Source organism: Ostrinia furnacalis, unplaced genomic scaffold (assembly GCF_004193835.3).
Source record: "Ostrinia furnacalis isolate ACB-3 unplaced genomic scaffold, ASM419383v2 OfSCF7159, whole genome shotgun sequence".
Taxonomy (NCBI): Eukaryota; Metazoa; Arthropoda; class Insecta; order Lepidoptera; family Crambidae; genus Ostrinia; species Ostrinia furnacalis.
Genome location: NW_021137398.1, coordinates 23,198 through 50,397, shown reverse-complemented (window position 1 = coordinate 50,397; position 27,200 = coordinate 23,198). Strand labels below are relative to the sequence as shown.

At 41.2% G+C, this 27,200-nt stretch overlaps 1 protein-coding gene across 1 annotated transcript in view; it reads left to right on the top strand.

Moving 5' to 3' along the window:
- Oseg1 (intraflagellar transport protein Oseg1) overlaps positions 1-25,226 on the top strand; it is a 28,202-nt gene extending 2,976 nt beyond the window's left edge. The window contains exons 6-18 of the mRNA XM_028319256.1: positions 754-851; positions 1,282-1,435; positions 4,606-4,764; positions 7,729-7,889; positions 8,556-8,684; positions 10,875-11,020; positions 15,503-15,656; positions 18,736-18,924; positions 19,448-19,556; positions 20,628-20,796; positions 21,699-21,880; positions 22,916-23,071; positions 23,910-25,226. Of these exons, the coding sequence (XP_028175057.1) occupies positions 754-851; positions 1,282-1,435; positions 4,606-4,764; positions 7,729-7,889; positions 8,556-8,684; positions 10,875-11,020; positions 15,503-15,656; positions 18,736-18,924; positions 19,448-19,556; positions 20,628-20,796; positions 21,699-21,880; positions 22,916-23,071; positions 23,910-24,080 (1,977 nt within the window). The 3' untranslated portion in view covers positions 24,081-25,226. The remainder of the gene's footprint in view (positions 1-753; positions 852-1,281; positions 1,436-4,605; positions 4,765-7,728; positions 7,890-8,555; positions 8,685-10,874; positions 11,021-15,502; positions 15,657-18,735; positions 18,925-19,447; positions 19,557-20,627; positions 20,797-21,698; positions 21,881-22,915; positions 23,072-23,909) is intronic.
- Positions 25,227-27,200: the final 1,974 nt, after the last annotated feature.

Sequence of the window (27,200 nt, the reverse complement as noted above, 5' to 3'; positions counted from 1 at the left end):
GTCTGCGCGGACGTCTTGCGTAGGCGGAGTAAAAAGTGCTTTCTGTATCGCTTGTGTGTTAAGTCTTAACAAGAGCGAGGTAGCTGGTGTATTCGATATTTTGAACTTCAATGTGTAATAATATTGTTTATTGAAATATTACATCAGTATGTGCTCGCCACAACTTTAGTTACGCGACCTATACAAGATGATTTTGTAAATAGTATCCATTTTTTTTTAATAAGCTCTGTAGAACAATTTAACATTACTACTTTATCTTAATTATTTTTAATCGTGGTATTTTTCGCAAAAAGAATCGAAAATCTAATTCGTGGGTACCCATAACTTAAGTTTTTAAAGCTTATTTTCGCACACCATTATGTCTATTAACTTTGCAGTTACTTGTGGGTTAATTTTTCTATGAACGGAGTAAATTATCCATGTGTGCCAATTTTGAAACCGCGCCGAGCGGATAAGAATAATTAAATATGAAACATTTTGATGTTTTCTTTATGTAAATGTTCTGTATGTATTTACAAAAAAAAAAGTATTTAAGTATGTTTATATCCGTTGTCTAGTACCCATAGTACAAGCTTTGCTTAGTTTGGGACTAGAAGCGCAGTGTAAAATGTCTAAGGATATTTATTAAAAAAAAAAAAATCGATTAAGTTACCGTTTCTGAGTCACTCTTAAAAATTTGGTCACTGATTGCAAATTCACCCTGTATGTATAGTAGATATCAATTTAAATAGTTTATTTGTTATGTGTTTTCAGGGTGGTCGAGTATTTTGTTTGCAAGCCAATTCGATGCAGACGATAAACGTTCCATTATCTCACGCTGTTCATCAATACACGCAACAAAAGCTTTTCAAGTGAGTTAAACTTTATTTCTTTATTTCAAGCGGCTAAGACGCAATTTAATTATCTTCTCTTTATGGTGGGGCATAGATTATGAGTATTATTTAACACAATCTTATCAGATATCTTTAATTTTTTTCTCAAATAAATGAAAACAAAATAAATAGGAAGCAAATTAGTAAATTGGGACTTAAAATAATCTAAATGCTAGTAAAGAATCTGTTCATATAACCTCGTTGACTTCGTGCCGAGTGACGCGATGCTGACTGCATTTGTTTGGCTGTCATTATTTCGCGGCGGTGTGCTACTGGCACCCAGTAGCAGTGGCAATATATTTCAATAAAAAATGAAGTTAAAAAAACAACCAATTAAATCAATATCTTGTTATTGAGGTTTAAACCTTAACAACTTACACGCAAAGCATCTAATTCAATGTGATTCCAGCGAGGCCTACGCTGTGGCGTGTCTAGGCGTGACGCCTTCAGATTGGGAGCGGCTTGGGATGGCGGCGCTTGAAGAGCTTTCCTTCGAGGTCGCGAGGAAAGCCTTTCAGCGGAGCGAGAACATTGTCTACCTCACTCTTATAGACCATCTGCAGGTTAGTGACCTTGAAGCATTTGTCACACTGGATGAGGTCTGGGGGCTTAGTGTGAATTTACATCAAACGTCGTCACTAGCGAGCACGTTAAAAAATATATGAAGATTATAGTTCTTTAAAGTTTCCGCTAGGGGCGCTGTACAATCTGTCATACATTTAGCGACTCCGCGACATGTCGCGACGACAAGCTAATAATATGAAATGACACACGTTTTGTGTCCGCGTCTGTCGCCGCGATTTCTCACCCAGTGTGCGCTGTCTCTAAATGACATTTTTTTACGCAGTCGATATCTAATGCGTTTGACGTAGTCACACTACGTCTCCTGAAGTCAGTGGGTCTAGTCAAAATGCCATCACAAACCAATAGGAAGATTTCGCTAATGTCAGTCGCCGCGTCACCAGTAATTCGATTCGATCGAAAAATGGCAGCCAAAATGCACATTGAACCACCAACGACGCGGCGATATAAAAGTTCATTCGAATTCGAATAAAAGTTAAAAAATGTCTATGACTTTTTTTTCTATGGCTTTTTTTTTAAATTAGTTTCTTCCTTCTTTCTGCTCTCTGTTTACGTCTATGCTTCGCTGTCAAAACGACATCGCGATACGGATTTGTCAAAACAGCCTTAGGGTGGGTTGCACCATCTTAGTTTAACTTTGTAAAATCTGTCATACTCCATACAAAAAACACCGGTTAACGTCATAGTTACGGTCAAGGTTAGGTGGTGCAATTCACCCTATTGGTTTTCGATATAATCGAAGCTTATCACCGGGGTATAAGTAATCGCAATGAAAATGGCGGGTGTTGCGATTCGATTCGATTTTGATTGAGTCTTAAATGCATGTTGGCTAAGCCTTTGTATGGGAAATTTCAATCCAGTCTTTCGATTATAGATAGGTAGGGCTCTGCGATTCGATTTTTTGCCGTTTGGCTAAGCCTTTTTTGTTATCGACCTCTTTTGCGATTTGTTTATTTGTTTGCGACTGGTTTGCGATGGGTTTGCGATTTTAAAGTGCGTTTTGACTAGACCCACGGGTCAAATGAACGCAGCCCGCACCTGTCAGTTTGCGTTCTATGCTCGTGCCCGTACTGTCAGATCGTATCAATACATTCACTTTGACGCTGTCTACTGAAAGCCAATCTAGTATAGTATAGCAAATTCTCAAGACAACCCACAGATTACTGACTTTTAAAGTCTGTAGATATTTTGATCGAGCTACAATTCAGTAAGAATATGTATGGAAGGACGCACTGTACGTACTGAAGTTCGCAGACTACAGATTTTCAGTTGGCTGATAGTTTGAAGAACGTGTAATTTGTATGACGAATCGGTCGATTCCAAATCGGTGTAACATACACGTTTATATTGATTAACAAACCGACCAAACTATCGGCCGATAAAAAGTCTGTGCTCTAAAGCCCGTATTCACAAACATTACTATGAGGTCTCACAGTGCGCGCGGATGCACAGGGTCACACACGAACCAATCCCAGAACTCTATTCAACGCTGTGCGTTCGATTTGTTGCTTCACTTAAGCAAGCATCGTTTGTGAATACGGGTGTAACCCTCAAACTAAAAACAATGTGATTTTATCAACTCCCCTTTTAAACTCCTCATTTTAGTACTAATGCGTTATCATTAGACAGGGCATTTTTATTGCAACTTTGCCTCGCGTGACTGCGTTCATTGAATGCATATTTGAGACCGTAAACACAAGATTTAACTAGTCGATACTCGGGATTGAATCTAGTAAGCTACGGTTATGTCACCCGAAAGATTGTCTTGAGCTGATATTTACGCAAAAAGATAATAATAGTGAAGAAAAAGTTGTGTAATTGTGACTAAAATAGCAAAGGCGCTTTTGTGATTATAACAATAAAATAGGAATAGAAAGGACTAAAAACTTGCGTAAGTGGAAAAACAAGTGAATTCGATATAATATATTTAATGAGTCTTGCAAACAAATGAGAATATTTTAACCAACAATATTGTTAATAACAAAATGTACATTATAATTATTGTACATTTGCCCGCGGCTTCACCCGCGTGATATTTAGTGTCCCAGACCGGCATAAATTATAGCCTGTATGTTAATCTGGGTTACAAACAATAATACTGTAAAGTTGCAACAAAATCCGTTCAGTATTTTTGCGTGAAAGAGGAACAAACATCCAGACATCCAAACTTTCGCATTTATAATATTAGTAAGATTGAATGCTTGTTATTAAACTTGTATGTTGTACTTGATGTAATTCTGTTTCATATTTTTATTACCTTCGTTCCACCCCAAGTTCAACCCGCGTCTGTAGCGCGACTGTGAAGCGCGATTGTCGCTAGCAATGGCATCGCGATTTAGCCGCGCTACAGCCGCTGTAGTGTGAAGGGATTTGCTGTGCAGTGCTTCAGCTCCACTGCAACTCCTGTGTAGCCAGGATCTACAGCTTGACCGCCAATAAAAACCCAACCAATGAAGGACAAGTTTGCCCCGAGGGAAAGTTAGACTGTCATTGGACCCGCAACGAAATTAATCAGAAGAACATAGGAGGAGTTCGAAGTTAAGGTTCGATTTCCCTCCGTTGCAAAGCGGATGACAGGTGACAAACAAAGGTTTAGTGACGTGAAAGTGAAAGCGCTCTTATTTATTACTAGCGGCCGCCCGCGACTTCGTACGCGTGGATCCCGTTTTACCCCCTTCATCTATCTTACGCGGTTTAGATTTTTTCATACAAATGTTTTTTCCCGCTAACTCCCGTACCCGTGGGAATTTTGCAATATCCTGTTGTAACTAAGCTTTACGTTTACTAAGGTACCTGCATGCCAAATTTCAAGCGTCTAACTTAAGCGGTTTAGATTTTTCATACAAAAGGATTTTCCCGCTAATTCCCGTTCCCGTGGGAATTCCTAAGTATACTATAACCTGCCCAGGAGTATGAAGAATAATTGTACCAAGTTTCGTTAAAATCCGTCAAGTAGTTTTTGTTTCTATAAGGAACATACAGACAGACAGACAGACAGACAGACGGACAGACAGACAGACAGACAAAAATTTTACTGATTGCATTTTTGGCATCAGTATCGATCACTAATCACCCCCTGATAGTTATTTTGAAAATATATTTCATGTACAGAATTGACCTCTACAGATTTATTATAAGTATAGATTTGTAGGAGCGCCTGGAAGCCGGCGAGAAGCGAGCGGTGATCGTGGGCGAGGTCCTGGCGTACCGCGGGCGGTATGCCGACGCCGCGCGCTCCTTCCACAGCGTGGGCCGAGACGAGCGCGCTTTGAACCTGTACGTCGACCTGCGAATGTTCAACAAGGCACAGGTATTATTATTATTATTGGTTTTTTGGGCCTTCATTTGCGCCAGCTCGACCAGGTTTGATCTATTGTGGCAGCCCTTGTGTTTAGAGTTCACTGCTTAGTCCCGTTGAGTCTATAAAAGACAATGCCGGAAAATGGCGTCTTTTTTTTTCGCGCGGCCATCGACCAAACCTTGTTTTTTGATTACAAAATAGTGTAATAAACTAAACTTACTATGACATGTATTAATACCTCTAAACTCAGTCTGAACTGAGTTACGAGCGTTAGAAGTTTGATGATTTACATACTAGATTTGCTTTTTGCGCGCAAGTTTTGTGTGAAATTGCAACAAAATAGTGACATTGTATGTGTAAACAAACAATACCATCCATTAAAGGCTCCAGACATTAGTGAGGAGTAGAATCAGCGCATTAAAAAAATAGCGGAATATTTTGTTGCAATTTCTTACAAAACTTGCGCACAAAAAGCAAATCTAGTATGTAAATCATCAAACTTCTAACGCTCGTAACTCAGTTCAGACTAAGTTTAGAGGTATACATGTCATAGTAAGTTTGCTTTATTACACTATTTTGTAATCAAAAAACAAAGTTTGGTCGATGGCCGCGCGAAAAAAAAAAGACGCCACCTTCCATACAAAATCTGGCATTGCCATTTCCAGATTTTTTGGAGCGCGATATCTGCTATCTCATCCGGGTGCATGATGTGTCGCCCGAGATGGATACTTCTTTTGCTCATAAGCGGGCCGCATGAGCAAAGAACATGCATGGCCGTTTCTTCTTCTGTGTGGCAGAATCTGCACAGAGTTTCCTCGGTCATGTTCATGTTTGATTTGTGTTTGTTTAGTTTGCAAGGCACAGGTAAGCTACACAACAAGTTCAAGTTGTGTCTTCCTGCACATGTATGTACTATCGGGGACTCTTCCGCCTGACCACTTTGTAGAAATTTTAGCGTAAGCGCATCGCTCCGGTCACGTGCTCACCCCGTCTCTAATTGGTTACGCATTTTACTATATTTTTACTACGACCAATAAGAAACAATCAGGGCTTAGGTTGCAATACGAAATACCATTGTGCACTTTATTGTCATACGGTTAAGGTTTAAAACGAAATGTTTCTTTTTCTTCAATCTTTCTTAGTTTTAGGCTGAGTTGCACCACCTAACTTTGACCGTAACTATAACGGTAACCGGTCCTTTTTGTATGGAGTTTGACAGAATTTTGACGTTTGTTAAAGTTAAAGTAAGATGGTGCAACTCAGCCTTAGAATTTTAATAATAGAATTTGGTTACAAACAAATAGATATGTATTTTTTTTAATATTGTGTTTTTATACGAGGTCTGTCTGCTTTTTGCTTTGGCGATCTGTCGACATATTCTCTCCTTTGTTTTTTTGTGAAGTTTCGTGATCAATAACCGATTGATTTGTGTTGACCCGTGCTAGTAATTGGACTGTTTGATTGCCTTTTTATTGACCTCCGCTCGATTACTGAACCATGCCTCTCAAAATAATTCTTATATTTACTTACAAACTTATCTATTCATTGTTAACTGTTTAAGTATTATTTAGTTTGAAGTTTAATTGTTATTGATTTAAGACCTTGTGTAAAGACACTTAATGTGCAATAAAAAATTGAATTTGAAATAAAACTAACTGAATATTATAATATTTACGATAACCAATTACCTGGATGTGAGATGTTCCGTTTTAAAGATAAGTGTTTCTTTAAAACGGAAAACAAAATATGCATTAAAAATAAATAGAAACCTATTATAAGTTTTTATTTACATTCAAGGATTTAAGAAAGTTATAGCCAGATCTTACAATAATTGTTTTAAGCCACAAATATTCCTTAACTCTTTACTAATTAATTCAATAACATATTGTTTAAATAAGTTCCGAATAAATTAAATACCTATTAAATAAGTAAAATTCGAAAGCAACTGTATGATTTTGTATTTCTCGCCCTAACTAGCTAAACTAATATCATGAGATTTACACTCATAATATCAACAATAATTGTAGAAAGGGCTACTTTTTTCTCGGGAAATTGCATAGTTACCTCGGAATGTGCGATAGCAATTTTGTGACCCGAGCGGGCAATCGCTAGTTCAAATTTTACACGAAGCCTCATATAATATTTTGTAGCGATTTTTTATTGGGTTTCAAATTGACTAAAATGCGACGTTGCCAAACGAGCGCTACGGATGCGGGTAATAAGCAATACTCAATCCTAATTGCTTTACATAGAGTTTGGTTTGCTAGGGCAAACATCTACAGTGGTGCGCCGACGCTGCTTAGACCCGAAACATGAATGAACGGGGGCGGAGCATTATCGATCATGTGTGTGCAAACAATTTAGGCCCTTAAGGTGTCAAGGCGTTCGAGTCCCCGATAGTACATTTGAATGCTGTTGAAACACTGTTAAACAAATACAATAAAATAAATACACATTATGGGCTGAAGATAGGAAAATAGGTCACGGTAGTTTTTAGGCAGCAAATTGTTTTAAAGTTACACCTAGTATTTAAAAAAAATATGACAAAAGTATCCGATCCGTTGTGGACTATGGATACTGATCTAACTACAAGCTCTAAGTTTTGGACTAGGCGTAGTGTAAGAGTGTTTATAAGTAATGTATTTATGCCTACCAATAGATGGCGCTGCGCTGACTTAACTCGTGCAAGTAAACGTAGTATATTCACAGCGCATTAAGTAGTTAAGTAGATAACTAAATTATAACTTAATTTTAGGTCTAAGTATGACCAAGCGTATATTTTAAGCAGTCAAGCTCTTGTGTCATATGAAACTGCTTGTCAAAACGTGTCAAGTGACAAGCCTTGCCCAAAATACGTGTAAATCAGCCTTTACAAAAAGACAAATCGTGTTCGGACCAATATACAATTGTTTGCGAAATTGGCTTTGCATGGGTCCTGCAGTGTGTACACATTTCCAAGTATATTTATTCCAGGAGTACGTGGGCGAGGGCGAAGGCCTGGCGGCGCTGGCGCGGCGCCGCGCAGAGTGGGCTCGCCACGTGAACGAACCGCGAGCCGCCGCTGAGATGTATCTGGCGGCTGGCGACGTGCAGAAGGCGGCACAACTTATGGCCGAGAGCGGCCGCCGGGACATGTGAGTGTAGCTATAGGCTGTGTCTTATGTGGGTGTAGTAGATGCTATTTTGTAACTTCTCGCGAAGTAGGTGCGCCACGTGAATGAGCCGCGAGCCGCCGCTAAGAAGTATCTGGCGGCTGGCGACGTGCAGAAGGCGGCACAACTTATGGCCGAGAGCGGTCGTCGGGACATGTGAGTAACTAAGGCGATAACCGAGTCTTCGTCGTAAAAGATAAGAAGATACAAATAATCATTCTATAGAACGCCTATCGCAATACACTGGAGTAGGTGCGCCACGTGAATGAGCTGCGAGCAGATGCAGAGATGTATCTGGCGGCTGGCGACGTACAGAAGGCGGCACAGCTCATGGCCGAGAGCGGCCGTCGGGACATGTGAGTGCAACTGACTTATGTGGGTGTAGAAGTGCTATTTTATAACAAAAAATAGATGTGACGTCAATTGTACTTTTCGTGAAAGAGCGAGTAGCAACAAAAATGTTGTCTGCTGTGCCATCTATTGTTGCCGTCTTGCTAAGTGAGAAAGGAAGTCGCGATCATACAAGTCAGTTTGTATAGAACGCCTGGCACAACATACTGGCAACGAGTCGCCGCGTGGGGGCGTTTAGAGAGGTCATAGTTTTATCCAGAAGTTACTGGTTAATATTTATTGTTATTGTGTCCGCAGGTTGATCGAGCTAGCCCGCAAGCTGGACAAAGGCTCCAGCGAGTCTCTACGGTACGTCGCAGAAGCCCTAGTGACCGCCGGCGAGCACGTCACCGCCGCCGACGTGTATCAGCGGCTCGGCGACTACAGGTAGATGGCAGCACGTACTTATGTTGAGTGTAATAGGTGTCATTTTGCAACAACAATGCCAATGCTATGACAACTACACAGTGAGCTGGCGACTAGTAGATGGCAGCACGTCCTTATGTGGGTGTGGTAGATGCTATTTTACAATAACAATGATGTGACGTTTACCAGCGGACGTCTCTGCTAGCAAGCTCGTCACCGCCGCCGACGCGGTTCGGCGACTACAGGTAGATGACAGCACGTACTTATGTTGAGTGTAGTAGGTGTCATTTTCCAACAACAATGCCAATGCTATGACAACTACACAGTGAGCTGGCGACTAGTAGATGGCAGCACGTCCTTATGTGGGTGTGGTAGATGCTATTTTACAATAACAATGATGTGACGTTTACCAGCGGACGTCTCTGCTAGCAAGCTCGTCACCGCCGCCGACGCGGTTCGGCGACTACAGGTAGATGACAGCACGTACTTATGTTGAGTGTAGTAGGTGTCATTTTCCAACAACAATGCCAATGCTATGACAACTACACAGTGAGCTGGCGACTAGTAGATGGCAGCACGTCCTTATGTGGGTGTGGTAGATGCTATTTTACAATAACAATGATGTGACGTTTACCAGCGGACGTCTCTGCTAGCAAGCTCGTCACCGCCGCCGACGCGGTTCGGCGACTACAGGTAGATGACAGCACGTACTTATGTTGAGTGTAGTAGGTGTCATTTTCCAACAACAATGCCAATGCTATGACAACTACACAGTGAGCTGGCGACTAGTAGATGGCAGCACGTCCTTATGTGGGTGTGGTAGATGCTATTTTACAATAACAATGATGTGACGTTTACCAGCGGACGTCTCTGCTAGCAAGCTCGTCACCGCCGCCGACGCGGTTCGGCGACTACAGGTAGATGACAGCACGTACTTATGTTGAGTGTAGTAGGTGTCATTTTCCAACAACAATGCCAATGCTATGACAACTACACAGTGAGCTGGCGACTAGTAGATGGCAGCACGTCCTTATGTGGGTGTGGTAGATGCTATTTTACAATAACAATGATGTGACGTTTACCAGCGGACGTCTCTGCTAGCAAGCTCGTCACCGCCGCCGACGCGGCTCGGCGACTACAGGATGACAGCACGTACTTATGTTGAGTGTAGTAGGTGTCATTTTCCAACAACAATGCCAATGCTATGTCAACTACTAGTGAGCTGGCGACTGGTAAAGCCTGGTCCGTGAGCACGTAGAATCCCGACCAATGACCCCAAGCTTCCCATCCCTATCGCTCGCGCGTAATTATGTTGCTGTCGCGACTGTGCGACGGGCGCCCGCAGTGAGTGTGCGAGCGCGACAGCAACATAATTACGCGCGAGCGATATGGATGGGTAGCTTGGGGTCATTGGACGGGATTCTACGTGCTCACGGACCAGGCTTTAGATGGCAACACGTCCTTATGTGGTTGTAGAAGTTACTAATTTGCAAAAACAACGTTGTGACGTCTACCCAGCAGACGTCTCTGCTAGCAAGCTCGTCACCGTAGCCAACGTGTATCAGCGGCTCGGCGACTATAGGTAGATGTCAGCACATCCTTATGTTGAGTGTAATAGGTGTCATTTTGCAATAACAATGCTTTGACAACTGCATAGTGAGTTGGCGACTTCTGGTAGATTTCAGCACGTCCTTATGTGGTTGTAGTAGTTAGGTTACTACTAATTTGCAAAAACAACGTTGTGACATCTACCCAGCAGACGTCTCTGCTAGCAAGCTCGTCACCGTAGCCGACGTGTATCAGCGGCTCGGCGACTACAGGTAGATGGCAGCACGTCCTTATGTGGTTGTCGTAGGTGCTATTTTACAACAAAAATGACAGATCTGATGTGCGGGCGACAACAGGCTATGATGACAGCACATCCACATGTATATTTCAACAATAAAATAAAATAAATAAATATCCTTGGACATTTTACACTGTGCCGCTAGCCCCAAACTAAGCAAAGTAACTAACAATCATATTATAGTCGGAACTTCTGAAGTGAAGTCGAGTATACGTCTTACTACATTCCCTCATGCCGCATTAATTTGGGAATACAAGGCGTGTCTTTAAATCGCCTTTAATCACGTGATCGTGGTGACAGATTCAGTTTGGACCCCAATTTTGCGCTTATTAAAAAATACTCATAATGCAATAATTTATCTCCAGGAAAGTAGCACAACTGGCCATATCCGCGGGCGAATGGTCCCGAGCATTCACGCTCGCTCGCGAGCACTCCGAATGTAAACGGGACGTGTATCTGCCCTACGCACATCACATGGCGCGCGAGAACAAATTCGTCGAAGCTCAGAAAGGTTTGTCTGACTGAAGCTTTGTTTTTTATCTGAAGACTTTCCAATAACTTGGTCTTGGTAGTTGGTACACAACTTGTAGATCAATAAGTTGCTATTGAATAACTAGGGTCCAGTTTAATATCATAAGGAATTTGAAGTTTGTAAGTTTTGGCCTGGTAATTATGTTTGAAAGATACCGTTATTCAGATGTAGGTTACAAACACGTCTTGACATTGGTTAAAACATTTTAAAATCAAAATTAGACGTGCTATTACATGCATTCACATTATGCTTTGATGCTGCGTTTTATGGAGAACTGAAAATAATTGGGTATTTGCCACCACTCCCTAATAATTCTAAAGCACAACTTTTTTAAAAAGGCACCTCATTCTGGTCTTAAAAACTTAATTTAATTTTAAATTAGCTGTAAATTAAGATTTTTGGTTGCATTGTAATTGAAAATAGTACAAAATAGTGACGTCACTGGCTAGTATTGCCATACAAAATCTACGGGAGTCTTGTTTTGACAGTTTTAAAAAGTACGTCAATTGATTGGTGGTGGCAAACACCCTGATGTATTTATTAAGAGCGTTTACGCCGTTTGGCGCAAAAACAGTACTTTTTCAACTCGTTACAATCATTAACCAGTAATATTACAAATATGTTATAGGCATAAGTAGTTAGGCAATTTCATCGTCTAAATAGTTAATTGAGAAAATATTGCGATTAGTTTAGTATTTAAGAATTCTATCAAGATAAGTCCACACAGGTTTTGTAAATTTCCACTTTAGCGTCAGTTTACAAGCTGAAATTTTTATAAAAATACTGTGAAAACGATTTAACAAACATTTATATCCTATAGCATAGATCCTTGGGCAAATAGTTATCTGAGAAAATTTTTAGATTTAAGCATTTTACAATAAGAAATCACAAATTAAAAGAACGTGAAATACCCAAAAATCAAAGTGATTTTTTCACCAATATTCTTCCTTTATTCAACACAAAAATAGCTTAATATAATAGAAGAATATCTTATCTAAAATATTTACTTTGAAATTTAAAATAATTCATTGTAATTTTTTTTCTATGAGTATTTGAAAAGTACTATAAAACGCCGCGCACGAATCGTTCAAATTCAGTCCGCCTCGAGGCGTTCCAGAGTGAGGTCACGTCGCTCGGTGCTCTGCTGACATGTGTCACGCGTACGTTGATCTTTGACAGGTAGCTGGACTTTTATAGTGTATCCGCAAAATCTTGGTGGTAGATTTTGCGATCACGTGGTAATTAAAATATTTTATTGTTATTTTTCATTACAGTCTATTTTTACTACAAATTCTATTTCAGACGTAATGAAAAATAAAATTAAGTTATTTTTAGCGATGAAACGAAAACGAATGACGAAAATTTGGAACAGCAAGTTATGTATGTATACCTACTAATATTATAAAGAGGAATAATACTAATAATTTATTTGCCATAAATAGGTGGTTACAGAATAGTTAATAGGAATGCTCTGCCAGCAGGGTCCCACCTAGTTGTAGGGGGAACATACACAACATATTACAGTCGGAAAATCTTTGCGGTAGGTACCTCGGATTGTAGTTAGTTGGACAGTGGTCATTTGACGGCCACTTGAATCGTCTCACCCCTAAGCTTTTGGCTACCGCCGGCGCACTAAGCCGGTTGATGCCTAATCTCGGAGGCCCGGCTGCACTGAGTCGCTGACTATACTTTTGCGTCGCGCGTTATATGGTCCTATATGGGGCTCGAGTATGGCACAGTGCTGTGTAGTCGTGGAGCATCCTACTGTTCAAAAAAGCGCAACGCATGATATCACTGAGGCACAGGCAGAGGTAATTCGTGGATACCGCATAGTATCCGCAGTCCTATGGACACTGACTATGTCCCTACTGAGGATAAATGAGAAAAAAAATATTGTCATTAGTGGCGACGTATAACAATCCTACTAATATTATAAATGCGTTTGGATGTCTGGATGTTTGTTACTCTTTCACTCAAAAACTACTGAACGGATTTTGTTGAAACTTTACAGTATTATTGTTTATAAACCAGATTAACATAATTATAGGCTATAATTTATGACGATATGTGACAAATAAATTTCAATAAATAAATAAGACGTGTCTAAAAAGCGCAATCTATCGTCATTGGTTAAAATCTACAGTGCTGGACAAACTACTGTTTTTGACGTTCGTAAATATTCATGCGGGGGAAGCCGTGAAACGCCATCTATCAACATGATATCAAACAACAGATTTTACGAACTAAGGAGTAAAACGAGGTCCACGCGTACGAAGTCGCGGGCGGCCGCTAGTTCAAAATAAAATTAATAATATTTGTATTCATCTGGTCTTACTTGACTTTTACTTTACGTATGTCATGCACGATGACATTTGCGTCAATATTTGTGTACGTCCCCACTAGGCATAATTGGGATGTATTATTCTAATTTGTCATACCTAAGTTGTGAGAAAGCCTGTAGCTACAACTGGGAAAGTATGTGTCACCACTGGTGACAATCGATATTATTTATGCCATTTATCCTCAGTGGCGACAAAGCTAGTGTCGACAACCGAGAATAGACGCCAGTTGCGAGGTGACCATAGGTCCCAAGGGGAAATGTACGTGTACGTGCACCACGAGAGGTGGAAACCAAAAGGTAGAGGCTTGAGGATCTAGGCCCCAGAGTGCTGAAGGGTACGCCTGGCCGTCAGCCAAATTTTACGTCGCACCATAGAGGCAGTTCTGCCTGTATTAGAGGAGTGGGTGCGACGGCATGATCGCCTCACACAAAGGGCGACCCAGGTTCTACCGGGCCATGGGTGCTTCGGGCCATTCCTCCACCGTATAGGCCGAGAGCCTGTAGATGGTTGTCAGTTAACACTACAGTCTTGGCACGTGAGTCACCGCAGCAGACTGACACGCTCCAACAGTGCCCAGCCTAAGCGAACGAGCGGCGGTTGGAAATGACCTCTCCCTACCAATCGGGAAGAGGCGTGAGATAGATAGATAAACTGTTTATTTGTTGTAACACACTTTTTTTAATGCTTTTAACACACACATTATGTATAGTTGCTATTGAAATTCAATTCAATATCGAAATAAAGTTAGTCAAGAAACACACTAGGTGACACCACTGGTATTTTGTTACACAGGTTATTAATAATTTCAACAGTTGCAACATAACAAAAGTGACAAAACAACATAAGATAAAGATGACTAGCGTTTCAAATAGTTCCCTGCGTCAGAGTGATGTGTGCCGCAGCGATGCAAAAAGCAAAGAGCTCAGTATAAACACTACCCTCAAAAGGGCAGAACACTGATTTTCAGCTTTTGCTAGAGAACGCATGAAGCGTACAGGTACGGAATGAACCCGCTCGCTTTCGGAAACAATATCTACATTAGTAGGTATAAAATATATGATGAGACAAATAATCTTATGGTATAGTGTGCTTACTTACGTGCTGAAAGAACACTTTCACAGAAAGAAGCAGTGGAAAGGGGGAGCGAGAGGCCTCAGCCGACACTCCGGTTATCCGCCGCCGACACCCTGGGCGCAAGAGGACAGCTTATGGTCTCCAACTGTCCCTTCCTAACAGGCCTCGGTCGCTAGACATGGAGGTGTCTGGTGGCGGCTAAGGACGAATGCTACAGGCAACAGCCAATGGCGATGTCCCGCGTTCCCTCATATCACTTATATGGATCATGGCAGAAACAGTCAGGTTTTTAGTGGGTGTAGGGGCTACCCACCTTCTGGTAGGAAGAACCCCACATAACCCACTAGCTGCCCCCGCAGCTGGTGGGTATGAAATGTTATGCATTTTCCGGATAAAAAAAGAATAGTTAACAGGAAAAGTTTGTTTTGAATAGAACCGATTTGAAAAAATATTATAACCACTAAAATTCAATTTTTTTTCTGCTGAACATAGGCTGTATAAAATATTCTTAAAATAGTAAAAAACCTTTGATAATTTACTATTTGATAAAGAATTTACGTATTTATTATTTATTAGGACTAATGTATACCATGATTTATAATTATGGAGTCGGTGTTGGAAGATTTGAAGATTTTATAGTTTCCTTGAGCTGTCACTTGACAGCCTGGCACACTTTTACGATGGTGGATCAAAGTATTTTGGTTTGACTATAGAGCGTGAGAACACGCACACAGTCACAATTATTTTAGTGTGAATAAAAATAGCATCGAAATTACCTAAACTTGACATGCCACGCTAGACGTAAACGCTCTTAACTGTTCCACTGAAAACGAAGATGAAAGTCATCATCGTCTATTAAAATAGTAAGACACGGGTCTTAACGCGACGTTTATTAATGAGTTACATTATGTACTCACGGCTTGACGTTTCGGCTGCGATGCTGCGACGTTAGTTTAAAATCTTATATTAAGTCATCATCGTCGTTAAAAATTGGTTCAATTTATCGCTCCACTCTAAATCTGTATCTGTATTGTACTGTCTGCAGCTTACCACATGGCTGGGGAGATTGAGACAGCGGTCCACGTGTTCACGATTCTGGTAGGAAACGCGGTGGCAGAGGAAAGGTTCAGCGACGCTGGTTACTTGCACCATCTCCTCGCTATGCAGTGTCTAGAGAGGGCTGATACTCATGACGTCAAGTACGTATAACCTCTGCATCAGGGATGTTATGGATATCCGTAACCGTAACTGAAACTTTCGGATATCCGAAATGAAAAAATATCCGAAACCGTAACTGTAACCGATTCAAAAGTTTTGGATAGTAGAAGTTATAGATAGGATGTGGGCAGTTTAAATTGTTTTTTGTATAGCATTATATGTAAAGGCAAACAGCCTGATTTACCTTTATAATGCCATATACTTTTTATTCGATGTAAAGTGTGCGGCCATGAACACTATTACTGATTGCATTATAAAGCACAGATATCCGTAACCGAAACTTTCGAATATCCGAAATAAAAAAATATCCGTAACCGTAACCGAAACCGGTATAATATTATTCCTATATCCGTAACCGTATCCATAACCGAAACTACAGATCCATAACATCCCTACTTTGCATTACTCTGAGCTCTGAAAACTCTAGCTCTCTTCTGGAATGTGGAAGGCCCGGTTTCCACCAAACCGGAGCACAATGGAGCGGAAATATAATAACAATCAATCAGATTTCATTATTTCAACTATTCCTTTCCACTCCGCACAGATCCATTGTCAAATTCTATAGATAAATTTATTCACCCGACACTTCTCCGCTCTGCTCCGCTTTGGGGAAAACCGGGCCGAACTGTGGAGAGTACAGTGTTTCAAGGTGATTATCATCATCATTATTTCAGCCTTAGAACTTCCATTGCTAAACATAGTCCTCCCCTAATAAATTCCAGAATGGTCGGTTGGTAGCAGCCTGTATCCAGTGCCTTTGCAACTCCTTCCTCCATCTTAATAATCGTAGCTACAGGACTGGCTAGGATCAATAGCTTTCATCATCATTATCAGTATCATCGGTTCATTTAATCTCCACTGCAGAAGTACGACCCTCTAATTTACCAGAGGCAAATGGAGGATTCGGACTATTTGCAAAAATAAATGATTTTTATGAGTTTTTATACTTCCCACGCCGGCCAAACAGGTCCAGTGGCGCCACTGTAGCGTAACTACACTCGCGAGCAAAACTATGGAATCACTTACATGAAGTTGTTTCCACGCGATCTTGTGTACTAACGAATTTGTTAGTAACAAAAAAAGTAGCACCATTTTAAAGATTAAACTTTTAACTTTGAATTGATACCAAATTCATTTAAATCACAGCAGTATTTAAAAAGATATCCCGGCTGATGTGAAGAAGTAAGAAAAAAGACATGTACCAACTGTTTGATACGTCGCGAGTTGCGGCCTATTTACCCCCTATAAAAGCACGTGTTTTCGGATTTTTGCGTTCACACGTTGATCCATACATATCTCGGCTTCTTTGACACTTTACCTGGGATTCTACACCTACAGAAGCAGCACAAATCGTTGCACTGTTGCAAGAAGGGCTCAGCCAGCGGGCTGTCGCACGTCAGCTCCACATAAGCCAGTCCTGGGTTTCGAAAGTTTTAAGACGCTTTTTGGAGACTAGTGGCTTTATCCCGAGATCAAGTTCTGAACAGCGCCGGTGCACATCGCAGAGCGATGACCGTTTTTTCATGTCAACCTCTCTATGAAATCGTCATTTGACTGGTATCGACGTCCAGCAAGAGCTCGGAAATGTTCGTAGGATAGCTGTTAGCGAGTGGACAGTTCGTCTAAGATATGAGCAATAAAATTTGACTCCAAAAAGGCCTACCACAGGCTGGAAACTGACGGCAGGTCACCGACAAGCACGCTTTCAATTAGCTCGCACTCGGAAGGCGAGTAATGGAGGCGAGTTTTGTTCTCCGATGAATGCAGACTGTTTTTGCAGTGCAGCAGTCGAAGAGGTCGGGTCTATAGACGGCCTGGGGAGCGATTTGTGCAGTGCTGGTTCGCTAAAACATTGGCTTATGGGGGTGGTTTGCTCGACTTCCCATCGAGATGTGTAGGAGCAAATTGAAAGCGTGCTTATCGGTGACCTGCCATCAGTTTCAAGCCTGTGGCAGGCCTTTTTGGAGTCAAATTCTATTGTTTATATCTTAGACGAACTGTAGTCAAATTCTATTGTTTATATCTTAGACGAACTGTCCACTTGCTAACAGGTATCCTACGAACATTTCTGAGCTCTTGCTGGACGTCGATACCAGTCAAATGACGATTTCGTAGCGAAGTTGACATGAAAAAACGGTTTTCCCTCTGCGATGTGCACCGGCAATGTTCAGAACTTGGTCTCGGGATAAAGCCACCAGTCTCCCGAAAGCGTCTCAAAACTTTCGAAAGCCAAGACTGGCTTATGTGGAACTAATGTGCGACAGCCCGCTGGCTGAGCCCTTCTTGCAACAGTGCAACGATTTGTGCTGCTTCGGAAGGTGTAGAATCCAAGGTAAAGTGTCAAAAGAAGCGGAGATGTGTATGGATCAACGTGTGAAAGCAAAAATCCGAAAACACTTGCTTTTATAGGGGGTAAATAGGCCGCAACTCGCGACGTATCAAACAGTTGATACATGTCTTTTTCCTTACTTCTTCACATTAGGCGGGATATCTTTTTAAATACTGGTGTGATTTAAATGAATTTGGTATCAATTTAAAGTTAAAAGTTTAATCTTTAAAATGGTGCTACTTTTTTTGTTACTAACAAATTGGTTAGTACACAAGATCGCGTGGAAACAACTTCATGTAAGTGATTCCATACTTTTGCTCGCAAGTGTAGTTTTCATACAATTCCTATTAGCGCAATCGCAGTCCACTTCCGTGAAAAACGTGCGTTGCGCTCCTAGAAATTGTAGTAAAACAAGTAGTGACGTGGCATAGGCAGGTAGCGGCAGATAGCTTTCTCATATGCTTCTAATTTGAAAATCAAAAATCAAAATCAAAAATATTTATTCTGTTTAGACCACAAGTGGCACTTATGAACGTCAAATATAACAAACAATAAAAAGAAAAGGTAGCCCTTTTGGGGCACTTTACATATTGTCTCCTTATGTTTTGGGCCCTACCAGCGCTTCGAGACAAACATATGGCAAGTGCTGAAAAGAAACGCAGGTGAAGGTGCCCTAATGGAACGCTAGTAAAATTATTTTGTTACCGTTCCAAATTCAAACATGTTTCCAGAGAGCGCGAGTCCAGCCTCCGCCAGTACGCGCACAACGAGCGTCTCGCGCGCGTGTACCACGCGTACGAGGCGGTGCACCGCTGCGTGCACGAGCCGTTTTCGCTCAGCCAACCCGACGCGTTGCTGAACGCGGCGCGTTACGTGCTAGCGCTGATTGACTCGGGCCCGCCGCCTGGGGTCTCTAAATTGTATCCTTTAAACATATTTAAAAAAATATTATTATGCAGAAAAGTTCTCGAGCAGAAAGTCAGGCAACCACGGGCCGAAAGACATAGCGTCGTAGCGGGTAGGCCTCCTATTAGGTGGACTGACAATCTGCTGAAGGTCGCGGTCGCGGTCGAAGAACCTGGATGCGGGCAGCGCAGGACAGGTCGGTAGCTTTGTCAATGGACGTCATTTGGCTGAAACGAACCATACAGAGTGACTGGTTGACCTATTGGTAGGGATTTTAATGCTCAAATGCAAAAAAAAACTACCATTCCATACAAATTATCATCAGTAATCAGCCAATTATACAGCGTGGGGACGTTAATTATTTTTTAGGTTGTGGATATTGTTTCTGTAGAAAAAGGTGTTTGCATTACAGCAGTAGAATCAATCCTTTTTGTTTGATCACCCATCTAGGGGTCACCCTGTGTGTGATTGGGAGAGCGTCCATCAATTTATCAAATTCACTAGAATATTTGAAATATTTTCCTCAACACCACCCAGCTGCCTGTACTTATGCCTGGCGAAGCAAGCGAAGGCTCTGAACGCGCACACGCTCGCCCGGCAAATGCTGGACAAGATCTTAGCGCTGCAAATACCACAGAAGTTTCAGGTATATTCACAATTTTTATAAATTAATGTATCTGTACGAGCACACTCGACATATTACGTTTCGCCGACACCGCAATTTACCGACAACGCTTAACTCAATTGCTATAATATTTTTCAGTGCAATAAACACGCTCATCGGTGACGGAAACTATTTTTCAATTATAGACATTTTACCGTATTTCCTTTCTCAAAAAAATATGTAACATGAAATGAAAAGGACCAAATATGCAGGATGTGTTCCATCTTAATTTTTTATCAAATTGTAAATCTGTAATAGTTATTCTTAACTCGCGTGTGGATACGGAGCGGGTGAATGCTCTATTGTCTGGATGTCGGTCGGGGGCACTCATTTACTATTACTTCACGGAAAGTCACACAAGCGGCGTGCACCCGCCACCCACCGCGCGTTTTTAAACCCGTTACGCAAGCGCACCACACGAGTACGGATGCCCGCATTTAAGGTCCTGACACTGTCTTTTTATTGTGTTCCATACAATGATATTACAGAACTATAGATATGTTACGTTCATAGAAATTACGATTTTAATCCGTGCCGAGCTATTCCAAATTGCACACATTGACAAATGTAACTGATAAGTGAAACAAAAGATACGAAATAGCACGCAAATGAAAGAGATAGCTATAGTTTTAACGATTCTGCACTAACTAATCTATGTCCGCAGCGCACGCATCCTTATCGCTCTAATGTCAAAACAAGATCGCTTTCTCTTTCTTAACTTGAACATGGCGCATGACGCGATGGCGTCTTGATTGTTTGCATAAATAATTGAAAATATAAATACTAAATAATTTTGCATAATCACATGTGGTAAGAGATCCCTTGTATTTTGTTTACTTTAGAGTCATAATTGGTACACACACGATGGCATTTTTTATTTATTTTGGTAAGAACACAGGAACTTACGGTGTGGTACGCACGCGATTGCGCACGACCCTGGCCACACGAAGACTAAACACAAGACGTCCCAATTGGGACGTATTTGAGTATTCACAGCGCGAGCGCTTATAACATATCTGCTTTTGTTTTTATATAATATCATTGGTTCCATAGGAAAGCGTCGAACTAATGATACTGAAGATCCGAGCGAGCTGCGGCGGCGAGACGCGAGATGAAGAAGTGGCGCCGCTGTGCTGGCGCTGCCGCCGCCACGCGCCGCCGCTGTGCGCCACGCGCTGCCCGCACTGCCGCCACGCACTAGCGCACTCCCTGGCCACTCATGGTAACTGACTAGCAGCGTCTACGGCGATTATCACACTGCACCGCGCTCCGCCGCGGTCCGCGTGGCGACATATAACGAATCCCGCGCGCATACGCGTTTTCAGTGTGTTGTGTGCCGCGCGTGTTTTCTATACAAACTGAGGTACTTACATATAATATAAATCTGTCGTACCGCGTACCACGCGTTGCCCGCACTGCCGCCACGCACTAGCGCACTCGCTGGCCACTCATGGTAACTACTCGATTAACGTCTATAGATCGTTTCATACACGTAGACTTGCGCCACCAATTTTTGGTCGAGGGAAGCGCGGGGTGTTTGATCCGAGCAATCCGAGCTTCATTATTGTAGTGTGCATGTGCAGTGTGCACTCATGGATAGCGTGTACCGATAACACTCAAACATTAGCGGAAGAATGGTGGGGCGCGTCTTCGTGGATGAAACGATCTATAACTGACAATACAAGCGAGCTGCGGTGGTGAGATACGCGACGATGAGGTGGTGCCGCTGGCGCCCTCCTTGGCCACTCACTGTAACTGACCAGGAACACAAGCACATAATGCGTTTCGCATTACAGATTCATCTAGAAACGAAATAGATCCCGATCAGTGGCCTAACTCACGTATTTTGACAGTCAAGATCTCGCTGACGTTCAGAAGTCGTCCCATTGAAAAACATTTCTAAATCCGTATTCACCAGGGTCATTTCGATAGAACGATTACTCAATAGGATCGCAACTCAGCGATTTGTTGTCGTTGAAGTTTTGTTACGTGAATAAGGCTACAGATCACGTCTTGGTTGGATACCTAAGCACTCAGCCACAGGCCACAACATATTATAAAAAGCGACCAAGTCAGCCATTGGTCTATAAGTAAATATTTCAGTAAAACATTGTCTGTTCACAGAGGTGTTGCCGCTAGTGCAGTTCGAGCCAGAAGAGGGCATCACGTTCGAAGAAGCGATGGAGCTGATCGAACGCTCTCCTCTCCCGGAGACACAAGATCGCGAGGACACAGGTGGTGCTGAGGTGCTGCGGATAGACCGTGATCCTGATGCCTCAGACCCCTTCCTGGACAAAGCTGACGAGGTCAGACTTGCTTCATTTTAGAAGGCATCTCGTTCGAGGTAGCGATTGAGCTGATCCAACGCTCTCCTCTCGCAGTAACGCAGGATTTCGTGGACACAGGTGGTGCTGAGGTGCTGCGGATAGACCGTGACCCTGATGCCTCAGACCCCTTCCTGAACAAAGCTGACGAGGTCAGACTTGCTTCATTTTAGTAGGCATCTCGTTCGAAGAAGCGATGGAGCTGATCCAGCGCTCTCCTCTCGCAGTAACGCAGTATTTCGTGGACACAGGTGGTGCTGAGGTGCTGCGGATAGACCGTGATGCTGATGCCTCAGACCCCTTCCTGGACAAAGCTGACGAGGTCAGACTTGCTTCATTTTAGAAGGCATCTCGTTTGAGGAAGCGATGGAGCTGATCCAACGCTCTCCTCTCGCAGAGACGCAGGATTTGGAGGACACAGGTGGTGCTGAGGTGCTGCGGATAGACTTAGACAAAACTGATAAAGTAAGACTGGCAATATTTTTGTCGATGCGATAGGGCTGACTGTTACAAGAAGCTACTGCTTCTAGCGCACCACACCCGTATTTTTTCTTATTTTCATAGTGAAAAATTTATTTACAATGGTTGAAGAATACGCGTGTTTACCGCAACTGTGCTATTTAGTAGGACGACGCAAAGCCTGAATCAATGAAATAATCGATAAATTAATATTCAAGCGACTTTGGAACGTCAAGTGGCAAAATTAAAAACAAACAACCCGTATTGATAGATGGTAATGCTCTCCTGTAAATGTCATAATTATAAGGTTCAATTAAAAAAATAATCCAGTATTGATAGTAGCGACCTCCTGACAATATCATAGCTGGGATGGTTCAGTATTGAACATCTGTATTGGGTTTGACTATGCATATATTTAGGTATTTAAAAAAAGTATTTAAGTAGTTAAATTATCCGTTAAGCTAGCACCCATAACACAAGCATATTAGTTGCTTACTTTGGGGCTGTTTGAAATGGTTCAAAAATATATTTATTATAACATCGTTTCCCTACCTCCAGGATAACGAGAGCGGCGTGGTGGTGTGCAGTCGACAGGCACTGTTACAGCTAAGTCCCGGCTGTGTGGTGTGCGTGACGCGTCCGCCGCTGCCGCCGAAACTCTACCGCAATATGCTGCCCGAGTTGCCGTGTGTGGCCTGCCACCATTGCCGCCACGTGAGTACAGCTGCTAAATACAGTAGCTTCACTGACCTCTATCACAGAATAATAATAAGTACTACGTACAGAAGGTATTTAATAAAAAATATGCTCAATGTCGTTAACAATATAGTGTAAGTTAGCTTGTCTCAATAGTCGAGCACCATTTTGTTGACAAACGTCAGTGATCGGTACTGCGCCGAAGCCATAGGGTTAATTACACCACCGTTTTTACATACATAGTTTATTGTCTTTACAATGCAAATGGGTGAAGAATACACGTGGGTGCGTCAGTGCTCGCTCATGATTGTCCTGTCGATTAGATATCTCAGGAGGTGTAGTCGCGCGTGTTTTGTTTTCGTTGCAAACTCGCGGAGATGAACACGCCTGCTTCTACAGGGTGTTAGGTAAATGGGTATATGAGCCGACACTAGCCCATGTTAACATGGGCATATAAATGGTATGGTGAACTCAGAAAATTGATATCTCCATTTTAATTGTTTTAATTTTCATACAAATCAGATTTTATAAAATTTAGTAATATGAAAATCAAAAAAATGTAATATGATATCAAATTTTTGACTTCACCATACCATTAATATGCCCATGTTAACATGGGCTAGTGTCGGCTCATATACCCATTTACCTAACACCCTGTATACACACTGGACTGGCTGCTGTCATAATATTTTTGTGCCTACTTGATTTTCGCCGTTTTGGCGCTGTAGGCCATACTGTAGGCAGATAAGAGTGTCCATATTGAATTTGCTGTTTTGCAAAATATCATAACATATTGAAATAAGCACTGTAGTATTTTTCCACCTGCGAATTTCTGTAATGCGTTCTCTCTTGACAGCTGTTCTACATGGAGGACTACGAGATACAACTGGTGACGAAAGGACACTGCCCATTCTGCCGGCATCCTAAAGATGAGGCCGTAGAGGACGGCACAGACGACTCCATGCTCAACGGATCCATAACCTCTTCTCCGGCTAGTCCCGGCAACGGCCATGGCTCTTGGAACTGATATTTGTCAAGATGTTTGTCAACATATTTGTACGTATCACAGATATTTGTCAAGATGTTTGTCAACATGTTTGTACGTATCTTTCGTCTTTGGTAAGTTAGTATTTTTCGCAAATACGATTTCCAATATTTTCGAAGACAGTTTTTACAAATACATATAGCGTACCTAATCTATCATCAGTTTCGTGACAGAATGCTTCAACAACTTTCCACGCAGTTCAAATATTTGCACAAATATGTGCCAATGGCCTTTCACACACAGTTTTTATGCATCTTCACAAACATCTTGACACGTGTTAGTAACCGGCATAACAATCAAAACAAATAATTATTCGGTAAGTCAATATTTTTTATAACATGAACAAAGAATGAATGACCAATAATTTACTTGAATATAGGTATCTAGATAAGCTAGAGAGAGGTTGTAAAAATGTGTCATAATAGTAAATACCGTACAAACCTCGACGTACAATTTTAATTATAATTAACTACACAAATATGAATTAAACTTTAGTGTTTTAAAACATTGAGTGGCTTAGTTACTTAATTATTATTAAGAATAGGAATACAAATACAGTCAAACTGAATGTCAATGATAATGAGGATTTATACCATTCGAAATAAAGTTCAAAATGGATTAATGTGTTTGACAACTTGATAAAGAAATTTGATTTGATAAAAAATAGTGCATTTAATATTTAGCTGAAAGTAAATATTGTGATGATTTCAATCCGTCCTACTTATACATACATATATTTATGAACTTATTTATATTTTAAATTAGAATGTACTATATTTATTAAATAAGATCTGTATTTCTGCGTACTGCTAGTACACTCAGCATCAAATAGTTTGTGACACTCAAAGTGGCCAACCTTATTCCGACTAACAAATAGGTGTTGTGATTATTGGTACTGTCAGGCAACAATCAACAACAGTTGTGAACGTATTGCTGTGTCACGAACTATTTATTTATTTGACGCTGACTGTACCACATTGTGCGAAGAGTTTCCAATAAATGGTTTTAGGGTTTTAGCTCTTTATAGTGCTAACTGACACCTAAAAATATGGACAATGCTGATTTTTTTGGGCTTATAAAATCCCACCATGCATTTCTTGTTATAAGGATGTGATGTCTCAAATGGATTAAGCAGACCTATTATTTAATGTATCTACTAAAGCCCAAATATAGTGAGGTCTTAAAATTATTTGGATGGTAGTGTTTACTAAGAATTCGAGAAAGGAGTTCAGTGTTATCAAAGCCTGAGTAGAATTGTACTCAATGTGCCTGGAAGCTTTAAAACATTTGAAATAATATTTTATCCAATTGAGAATGTTACTAGGTATGCAAAATCACTTGAAACCTATGTTACAGTTAAGCTTTTACATATACAAATACATTTGTTTTTATTTCATTAAAAAATACCAAGTAGTTATGATTTTATAGGCATTCAAAGTTCGCTTAAATATCGAGACCCGCCGACGGTCACGTGACCCCGCGTGACGTACATTCACAGTGGCCGCTCACTAGAAAACGGATATAAACATACTTAAATACATTTTTTTTTGGAAATACATACTTATTATACATATTCACACCCAGACCCATCACAGAAATTAAAATTGAACCAAACCCAAACTTGATGCGATTGTGTCGTTTTATTGCGAATTACCTTCCAGCTCCATCATCAGACCCTGATTACTATATAGAATTAAAGTACTCATCAATACAAAACTAACGAGCCCAAACTCGATGGATTTAAGTCGTTTTATCATAGAGTTCCTATGGCCACCTTCCAGCTCCATTATCAGATCAGCTCCACGTCTTCATAATATTGCATGGTCATCCAAATCGCATGTGTATGCGAAATTTCAGCTTAATCGGTTGCCCGGAAGTGGGTCTTAATTCAGCTTGCAAGATTCCACCCATACAAATATGAGCCAGTCGTTGTAATATGACGTCACGCGCATTAAATGGCGGGCCGGCCGCCGCCCGCACTTTTAAAATTCAATATCTTGGAAACTAATTGACGTATCGAAATAATTCTTTCACGTGTATTTTTTATTTTTAACGGAGAATACAGAAAGCTAAAAAACAAAATTAGTGAACATTCTTCATTATCCGTGATGGAGATTTGTGTAAATAGCCAATAATAATTTGAATAAACAAAGCCTTTTGTGCCTGCATACAATTACGTATGATTCATCTATCTGTAGAGTACTTATACATATTTTTATACTACCCTTGACAATATATTTTTCAAACTATCATTACTTTCTGGGGTCAATACAACGGGCTGTAAATTCAGTACTCCAATTTTATTTCATTTAGTATGTAAGAAGTTGATCTCTGAATAATGTTTTTGTAATAAAATAAATAACGACTTTGTAAAACATGTGATAAATACCACCGTCCTGTAAAAGTTTAAATAAATTGTATATTACAAAAACGGCGTGTCATTTTGCATTTTGCTTCAATAAAGTAAAACACAATGCACCTTTTGCTCGCGTGCCAATGTTCCGAGTGGTTCTGTGCTATAGCAACCATAATGAGTACAATTTCACTTAAACGGTGCCCTTCCAGCCGTAGGCAGATATGTAAACAAAAGCACTTGACTTGAAATTGCCTTCAATGTAGCACAGGAACACAGAGAAACATGTAGCCACGCTATTATATTTCGGAGTCTGCCTCCAGCTGTAAAAAGTACCATTCGCAAAAAATTCAGTCCTTCGTTTGCCTCTCGGAAATTGGCGAGTATCTTGTTCCTGCAGTGCAGACTATTGACCTGATGATTTTTTTAACCACGACGAGAAAGCTCCTGGCCTATATCTCAATTGCTTAAGTGATGGTCAGGCCGAAGGTGAAAGCGAGCTTCCGACAGAGAGTACAGACAGACTGTGTAGTTGAGGATTCTGGGTGACTCAGTTCCTCTCTGGCACAAAGGAACTGACTTATCTGCCGGAACACAACAATGCTGTTAACTTGTTATGCCGCAGACTTAGGTAAGATGGTGGTAGCTAGCCAGGCGGACTTAGAACAAACCCTACCACCAACCAAACGGAACATCTATACCTGATAGCTTTCTGAAGGCTCTTAGTAATCAATTATGTAAACCCTGGT